The sequence below is a fragment of the Hipposideros armiger genome, unplaced genomic scaffold, assembly GCF_001890085.2.
Source record: "Hipposideros armiger isolate ML-2016 unplaced genomic scaffold, ASM189008v1 scaffold_296, whole genome shotgun sequence".
Classification (NCBI taxonomy): domain Eukaryota; kingdom Metazoa; phylum Chordata; class Mammalia; order Chiroptera; family Hipposideridae; genus Hipposideros; species Hipposideros armiger.
Window position 1 is genome coordinate 1436918 of NW_017731646.1, and position 9716 is coordinate 1446633.

Sequence of the window (9716 nt, forward strand, 5' to 3'; positions counted from 1 at the left end):
ACAAAGTACTGAATAATTTGGAGGCACATATCAGAAGTGTTTACTACATCAAAATATGTACACGAACTTTTATCATATGAGACTTTTGTGTAATTGCAATACAGGGGTAGAAAGCAGTGGTTTAGATTTCCTTTACATCTAGTGCTCATTGTTGATAGAAACTTGGTTTGGATGGTACATTTTCTCTAGGGAAAGCCTTTCCGTTGACAGGTAGTAATCACCAGGGGAAAATGATAGGCCAAGGGAGGAATTAATAAACAGCAGTGTTGAAGGTTCATTGATCTGTATTCAGATTTTGCATAAATTCTAGATTTTTTTTTAAAGCCCCACAAAATAAAATGAGATAAAACAGCTCAATGAGATAATGGAACTTTATTTACATCCATTTCCATTTAATATATCACATCTTCAGGATAGGCGGTAACTTACTCAAGCTAAGCTCGTGTTCTCCAGGCTGTGGGCAGGAGACTCCCAAGTAGCAGTAACTGATGATCTGAAACCTTTCACGCTGAGGAAGAATGGCCGTAGGGATTCTGTAATTTGACTTCCCCCCAAAATACCATTCATGTACAAATAAATGCTCCGCTTCTAGCTAGACACAGGCTCGATTAGTTTCTCAAATATTCTAGCCATGGCAATATATTACTTGGGAAATCTAAACCGAGGCAGACTTGTTCAACTCTTAGCTTGTCCTGTCTCTAATATGTATGCTTGGACTGCCAAAAACAGCAACAGATTTCTTCCAGAATGCACATAGTAGAAAGCTATCAGGACAAACAATTTGCATTCAGAATATATTTTCTTACTATAGTTTTCAAACAGGTATTAGCCTAGTTATGAGCAAAGTAACTTATGACTCCCATCTTTCCTGATAATACATTATCTATACTAACAATCTATAGGTTCTGTGTGCTAAAAGCTGCTAATTTTCATTCTTTTGCCACCAAGAAAAGTGTACTTTATTTACGGGGAAAAGGATTTAAATACTCCTAGAAGTACTTTTTTTTTTTTTAAATCTGAGGCTTGATTTTCTCCCAATAATTGTTTGCTCTCTAAAAGTTTTGTTTTTTTCCCTTTAAGGTAAGTTTAATAAGATGCGTTATGATCACTACTACTTTTCTCAGAAAAAATAAATAAATGCCCTGATCCACAGTATAATATTTGAGTGATATTGTCCCGTATTTTTGATATCTAATATTTTTTACATCATGAGACATCATTATCTTACCTGTTATCAAAAGGAAAACTAATCATCTTTATTTGCCTCAAAAAATATTTTACAGGCTGGATATTTAATCTCGGTAGTTTTGTGCTACTCTTGTTTTAGTTTCATCTAATTCAGAGGATCCCAGCAGTATGGCTGAGGTAAAGCTCAGTTTTTCTAGTCCAGACAAATTGTCGTGGTCACTATATAAGCTACTTGGCTGATCAACCTGGAGACACTGATTTTTAATTGTACTATACTTAAACTATGTAGTTATGTGCAATTTATCAAAACAAAGCATAAAGATGAAGGCATTTACATGGACTACCAATGATTCTGACTTGCAAAGTAGGGAGGCCTCCTGTGTTTGACCTTAAAGGGCAGAGAAAGAAGGTGAAGGCAGTCTGCCTTAGCCACTGCCAACTGGAGCAGGATAGGTTATAACACACTTCCTTCCCATCTCCCACAAGTGCTCGTAGAGCCTGTGTCATCATTAGCATGTAGCTGCTAGCTAATGATATAAACAAGAATGTACATGTAATCAGAGGTGCGCAAGTCTCTGGAGGTTCCTTACACTGGTTTTAGAAAAGACTGGGCGAGACACAAGACTAAGCCAACATGTTAGCCTTGAAGGTGAAACCAGAGGTGGTTTCCATTTTAGTATCTCAAAAACTGACAAAGCTATAGCTTATATGCAGGTATTTAAAAGGCCACAAGACTGTATCACTAGTTCTGCAGGGACCTGGGAGCTGTCGATTCCTGCTGTGTGTGTGTACATGTCCCCATTTATCACCAAAGTGACTGTTCTAGTGTTCAGCTGCTACAATATTAGAAAAACAACCAGGCCAACCTCCATTCAACCTCATTTATCACTTAAATGTCCATTTGAAATGTCACTTGTATGTATTAATTTCCTGAAGTATTGTTTAGCAGATCACACCAGCACAATGGAACCTTCAGCGTTTGGCAGGTGCTCTCCATGAGCACAGGAGAGTAACACTCCCCTACCTATGTGTGTGCGCAAATACATGAAAAACACTTCATACAAAATTGTACGTTACACGAAGTAGAACCTTAAAGAGTATCCTGAAATACAAGTACAGAGAAAATGCATGCAGAGAGAGCCGATCGAAGTACAAAGCCTGTTGGGTTGTATAAGTTTACTTGAATTTTAGATTTAAGTAACATGTCTTTTCCTACCCAGAGGCAAAATATATTTTCTGAAAATTTGGACACAGCCCATTGCATTAAATTTAAATTTCAATGCTCCCTAAGTATAGAGACAGTCCAAGTGAGCAAAAACAAACAAAAAGAAAACCCTTACAACACATTCCTTTTTTTAATATATCAAAAATGTTTCCAAGGCAACATTATTAAAATGATTATACCACAGTCCTTAACACAACATCAAGCTCTAATAGGAAGGTACAGAGAGGGCAGGAAGGTTTCCTCCATCAGTGGCTTAGGTGCTCTTCTTTTCTTCACCCAGTAAATTCACGGCAGCTTTCTTGGCTGTTGGGAGGAAAGGAAATTATATATCAAAACTATTCGCTATATAGGCTCTGGGCTTAATGTAGCTACCGGATAACAACTGGATGACTCATGTTCAGATAAGAACACACTGAGGTTTGTGATCAGGGCTAAAAAAATTTCCAGGAAATGGACAAGAAACTACTTCAGGGCACAAATTCTGAGCACTTGAGCGAAGTTCTTACAGGTCTTGTGGCTCGTCCCCTGGTAGTGTCCTGTCGCCTAAGCCCTCTGTCCTCCTTTAAGCATCATGAGCAGCAGTTCCCTTGGATGTATGGGGTCCTCTGTGCAATCAAGAAAGTCTCATGTGCGTCTGGGTGCTCCCTGTACAAACTCACCATGTCTCCATCTGAGGACAACCAGGTCACCCATCTATTCCGTGGTGACAGAAATCAGAGCAAGTCCTCATTCCCTGAATCCAGAAATGATGGTGTGTTTATACACGTTTATATTCTCTCAGTGGGCCACCATTTCCTGCTATGATGGGAAGGGTATCAGGGCTTTGAGTTGGTGGGAAGATACTACATTCATCAAGGAGGTATTCTTACATCTGTGGGAGGCTAAGCCTCCCCCTTCCTAATCACCGAGTAGCTTGGAATGTGCTGTAAGAAGGAGTGTTGTGTGTGAGATGGAGGGAGGGAAAGGGTTTTCTGGAGGCCACCAGGACCTCCTATGAGATCCCACAACTGCAGCTGTTTCGGATGGAGCCTGAGTCTAGTGGTGAGCGCCACGGAGACCCGCCTCACAGCTGCTCTCCCTTTATTCAGTTAAAATTGCTGAACAAAGAAAAACTTGCAGCCTCTTTCTCAACTAGCCCTTTGTAAAAATTTACTTCCTGGAGAATCCAGAAGCTTAGAGAGAAGTCTAAAATGTGTCAGTTCTCAAATGTAAGTTCCTCCTTATTTTCATTCTCACACCCCTGTTTAGGAATGTATCCTACTGTAAAATTGAAGTAAAATGGATTTTAGAGTATTAACATCTAAGAGAACCAAGAGGCTAAAAGATGTGGACGAAGTAAACAGAAATGACATCAGCAGAGGTTGCTGGTCAGGCTAAGGGCAAGGCAGAACCGAAAAGAAAGTTCTTAAATTGTAGAAAAATGTATGGACGTAGACTGGGGCTCTATGCAGAGAAATAGGAGTTCAGAGGAGAGCGGTCTGTGAGGGGGAAGTGGTCAGGACATGTCACTGCTGCTGGAAAACTGTCTCGGCGGGTAGCTTACCTCCCCAGCAGTCAGCTCACCTCTTATCTCCCACTTTCTAATGACCATTTCTAATGACCATAGAGCTCTAACAACAAAAGTCCCTAATTCTATGTCCTTTGCCTACTTTTCTCCAGTTTCTGAAAACCCTCTGGAACTTAAGACCCATCACGAGCAAAACTTCCTCTATTCTCATCCATTTCCCTGGGTGTTTCCTGTACCTTCATGCACTTACAGAAATACGCCTGTCCCCTGAGGACATTGCTTTCTCAGGTGGTGGCTGTTGTTTTTGCTTCCACAACCCTAGTGCCACTGGGTCTGGAGGTCTGGTAAGTGTTATCTTTGTTCTTCATTGACATCCAGAATCTCATGTCATCAGATTATGTCTTCCACTAGCATTCCTTTTTCCAGTCATCTCTGACCCTTGGGCTATGCTTCCTTATTTAAGATTTTAGCTCCAAAGTGAATATCACTCTCTAATACCTCTCCTGTTTTAATTATTGGTGATTTCAATATCCACGTAGATGTACGCGATCCTTCCCAATATCCTGACCTCTTAGTTCTGCTCCACCAATAAATAACCTTTATGTTTCATCCTCCTCACGCCCTCCACAGGCACTCACCCACGATCCTTGTCACTACCGATCACTGTAGTCCCTCTCTAATCTCAGCCTCGAGGACCCCACTCTCCACCATCACCACCTACCTTTGCAGCTCACTCCTTCTGTCATCTGGATTCGGAGTTCTTCCCCCACCACCTGGCTTTATCATCCATTGATCTCACCACCTTCTCCACTGTTCCTCACTTTGCTCCATCATCAAACACTAACCACTCCTTAGTCCCACTCTCACTTCAGAGTTCTTAACAAAATTAACCTTGATATGACTCTCCACCTGTTCTGCAGCTGCACCCATGTAGCTGAAGGCGGTTGGAGGAAACCCCAAACAGATGAACCAGTTTTACTTTAAATTCATGGACACAAATCTCAAGTGAGTCTTTACTACCTCCTGGCAATCACATGACACGGTCCTGGTCCATTCACTCTCCCACCATCTTAGAGGGGCCAGCAGACTACAGCCACGCTCAGGGGCTGTCTATAGCTGCTTTCACACTGCAGTTGGAGCTGAGGAGCTGCGACAGGAACCTGATGGCCTGCGGCAACTAAAATAGCTGCCCTTTACAGGAAAAGTTTGCTGACTCTGCCCCCAGACAACTAAAGAGGGGATGCCATCCCCTCTTTCTATCACTTCCTTCCCTATCCTCTCACTTGACCTTTTCTTCCTACTTTCCTGAGAAAGTTGAAGCAATCAGAAAATCACTTCTATAAGCTCCCACTGTCACATGTCCTTACGTACCAGCATCTTTACCCATAAACCCCGATGTCCCTCCCTTATTATTATTAAAAACTGTTTCTGCTCCTCTGACCAGTCCTCTGTTTGTACACTAGATCCTATCTCCTCTGGGCTACTCAAACACAAGAGCCCCAGCATTTCACCCTCTCACTTGGATCATTTTCTTGCTATTTACTGGGTGGTTCCCATTAATTTTAAAACACACTTTGTTACTTTCACCTCAAAGGAAAAGAAAAAAAAAATCCTCAGGACCCTAGTTCCTTCTTCCAGTGATAGCCAAATACTTCCACTCTTTTGGGGGCCTTGGGGCTCAGTCCTTGGACTTCTTCTTTTCTAACCACGTTCACTCCCTTGGTGATCTCAGTCTCATGCTTACTATACTGTCTATATGCTGGTGACGCCAAATACGTCTCTCAAAACAGTTGTCTATATTCCCTCGTGCCTTTCCTCCCATTTCTCTCAACTCCATTCCAATCAGGGTTTCGCTCCCACCACTCCACACAGTCTGTTTTGTCAAGATCACCAGGGCCTTCCTCACCGCTAAATCCAATGGTGGCTTTCAGCCCTCATCTCACTTGCCCGATCTGCAGCATGTGACATGGTGGAGCTCTCCAGCCCTCCTGAAAGCTCTTTCTTCACTCGGCCCTGATGATAACATGCTCTCGTGGTTTTCCTGCTACCTCAACTGGCCACTCCTGATCAGTCTGTTTTGCTGGTTGCTTCTCATCTCTCCAATCTCTAAACATTGGGGGCCCTGGGGCTTCTTTTCTAACCACATTCACTCCCTTGGTGATCTCAGTCTCATGCTTACTATACTGTCTATATGCTGGTGACCCCAAATTAGTATCCCAGCCCAGGCCTGTCTCCTGACCTTTTGATACCTATATCCAACTGGCTGCTTGACTATTCCATGTAGGTACCTAGTGGACACCTCAACGGTATGTGCAGAACTGAATTCCTTATGTTTCCCTCTTAACCTGTAACAGTCTTTCCCAGCTTGATGGCAATTGTATACTTCTGTCTGTCCAGGCTAAAAAGCTTGGCCTCATCTTTGACTCCTCTCTCCTACTCCATGACTGATCCATAAGCAAATCCTATTGGTTCTACCTTCAAAATCTATCAAGAATCCAATTACGTCTCACCTCCTCTGTTACCATTACAGACCAAGCCACCACCTCATCTCCAGCCAGATCACTTCAGTGACCTGTTATCTGGTCCGATTTCCTCCTGGTCTCCCTTCAGTCTACTCTTAATACAGAGGCCAAGTGTTCTTTAAATAATGGATCATGTTGCTCCTCTGCTGAAAGTCCTCCAACAGCACCCTGTGTCACACAGCACCCCATGTCACACAGCACCCCATTCACACAGCACCCCATTCACATAGCACCCCATGTCACACAGCACCCCATTCACACAGCACCCCGTGTCACACAGCACCCTTCACACAGCACCCCACTCACACAGCACCCCGTGTCACACAGCAACCAATGTCACAGTACCCCATTCACACAGCATTCCACACCACCACCCCATGTCACACAGCACCCCATGTCACACAGCACCCCATGTCACACAGCACCATGTCACACAGCACCCCATTCACACAGCACCCCGTGTCACACAGCACCCTTCACACAGCACCCCGTGTCACACAGCACCCCATTCACACAGCACCCCGTGTCACACAGCAACCAATGTCACACAGTACCCCATTCACACAGCATTCCACACCACCACCCCATTCACACAGCACCCCATGTCACAAAGAACCCCTTTCACACAGCACCCCGTGTCACACAGCACCCCGTGTCACACAGCACCCCATTCACAAGCACCCCGTGTCACACAGCAACCCATGTCATACAGTACCCCATTCACAGCACCCCACACACCACCCCTTTCACACAGCACCCCGTGTCACACAGCACCCCATGTCACACAGCACCCCATGTCACACAGAGGCAGAGCCGAAGCCTGAAGACATGACAAGATCTGTCCCCTTCCAGCCTCCACTCCCAACCTCTCTGACCTTGTCTCCTCCTCTTCTCTAGATCATTCTCTTCCAACCATACTGCTCCCACCTGCAGGCTTTCGCACGTGCTGTCCCTTCTGTAAGGAAGGAAGTCATTTTTCCTAATATGCTGACTGAAAGGTGCATTAAATGTGGCGTGGAGGAAGAATCTTGAGAAACGTAAAGGGCAACCGGCAAAGTCTTGGTAAAGAAATCCCTGCGTAATTGTATTTGCTTGAGGAATGCTAACTGGACAAGAAGGTCCAGAAGCTTACTGTTTGGACCGAGTGTATCACATCTCCTCTCACACGTTGGACCAATCTGTCCCCGGGCCTTACCTTCTTTAGCGATGGCATCTGCAGTCTCTTTGGCTCTGTCCTTCAAGTCATTCACCACATTGTCTACCTGGGATTCGTGCTTCAGGAAGAAAGGTTGGATGATGCGTCTGTAGAGCAGTTCTGCCCCGTTCGAGGGGCTGGGGGCCATGCACCACAGCAGGAAGCCACACTGCACAGAAGGAGGGACAGTGTGGTCACAGGGGGGGCAGCGGACACCCCAACAACACACACGGCCCACTGACACTCGGGGACGGCCCTGCCCCTGCCATTTCCTCCAATAGCATCTCCAGTGTTTGCTACAAGCTACAGGTGGGCTTTTTCTTAGTAGAAAAAAAATGTGACAAATAATGGGCTAGTAAGGAAAAGCTGAGACTGAAAAAGAAAGGTAAAACACACCAAGTCCAGCAGCACCTTAACCTTTTCACTGCATTAATTGAATTCAAGTTTTTTCTCCAAAATGTGTCAAAAAATCCACAAAAGTTGAACGTCGCAGTGAAAGTTAACTTCCTTCCTAACTTGGATGGCCATTTAGTGTATAACTGTATGAGACTTTTATTAGTTATAACTCTAAAAAATCAATCTAAAAAATACAGTACTTATTTGCATGTGTAAAGCCCTGTATACATAAGCCATCTATGAGGCTTCTTCTTAGTGGGTTTACCTTGGTAAGTTTGTCACATTTATTAATCCACTTATTATAGAAAAAATACCTTGGGCATTCTTAAAACCTTCCCATAGAGGAATCTCAGTTTTTGGTAGATCTTAGCCTTCACGGAATCTGTACAGTCAGGTGATCCTCTGTCACCTTGAATGTAGATATTATTCCTAACTGTTTCTTTATGACTCTACTTTGCCATTGAGATTTTCAAAATTGACAAGAATTCTACCCTAAAAACTTAAAAAACAAGAATATTTACACCCTAAATAATTTTACTGTTTATTCAATGATACATAACAAGTCAACACTTCAAGTTGCCCAAGCAGTTTATTCCTCTATAAGATAATGAGCAAAAAAGGGAATATTCAGAGTGATAGGTTCATTTCCCTGGAAAGTTTAATAAACGACATACTGGGTTATTTTAGTTTAAGATTCTATTGGGTCATCGTGAAAGTCATGACGCATTTTTGCATTGAAAAACATAGAAAAATACGTCATGACTTTCCTGAAAACCCAATAACACCCAGCCTACGTGACTATAAATAACAAGTCATTTCTTGAGAGTCCAAATCTGTAGTTTTTACAACTTCTCCATAAAGTAACAACATCTTAAGCCACAAATTTAATTCTATAGCCTTAGTCCTTTATACTCCAAACCAAAGAATGTATTCAAATAACCAAGAAGCTACATCGCTTTTTAAGATAGTCCTTTGAACCTAAAATGTACATATTTGTGCCCCAAAGCCCACTCCATCAGAACCATATTGGCTCTAAGAAATTTGTATTACATACTGAAGTTCTGTTACTCGCAAAATAAGAAATAAAATGCAGGTTCTCAACAGATTACTCTCCCTAGATTATCTGAACTACAGAACTCTGGAAAAGGAACACTCATGAATTAGAATTTGTTCCAGACATGAGAGCTGGGGGGCAAGCTTTCAAAAGACAGGTCATTAGGCTGGATTAAGAAAAACAAACTATAGCTATATGCTTCTTACAAGAAACACACCAAAGACAAAGCCAATTAAGAACAGTTAAAAGGGCCAGCCGAGTAGCGCGGTGGTCAAGAGCTGGCTTGGGATGCCAGAGGGCCCCGGTTCAGATCCCACATGAGGGCCAGTGACACTGCCCTCCACAGCTAAGATGCTTAACAACAGCTCAACCTGGAGCTGAGCTGCCGTGAGCCGCCGGCATAGGCTGCAGCCCCTGCTGCAGTGGGTTGTCATGGGCTACCATGTGTAGTCAGCAGCCAGCGTGAGCGGCCAGCAGCCGCCGTGAGCGGCTGTCCAGAAGCCAGCGACTGATCCTTGCCCGGGAAGAGGGCAATGATGGTGCCAACTTGGGCCAGTGAAGCAACGTCCTCCACAACTAGACTGGAGAACAAAAGGACAGCAACTTGTCTGTTCCCCTTTCCCCAATTC

The 9716-nt window shown here is 43.6% G+C and overlaps 1 protein-coding gene across 1 annotated transcript in view; it reads right to left on the reverse strand.

The window, feature by feature from the left end:
* Window positions 1-353: 353 nt before the first annotated feature.
* Window positions 354-9716, reverse strand: part of REEP5 (receptor accessory protein 5) — a 44496-nt gene continuing 35133 nt past the window's right edge. Inside the window, exons 3-4 of the mRNA XM_019659134.1 lie at window positions 7638-7806; window positions 354-2716 (exon numbers count right to left, since the gene is read on the reverse strand). Coding sequence (XP_019514679.1) covers window positions 2667-2716; window positions 7638-7806 — 219 coding nt within the window. The 3' untranslated portion in view covers window positions 354-2666. The remainder of the gene's footprint in view (window positions 2717-7637; window positions 7807-9716) is intronic.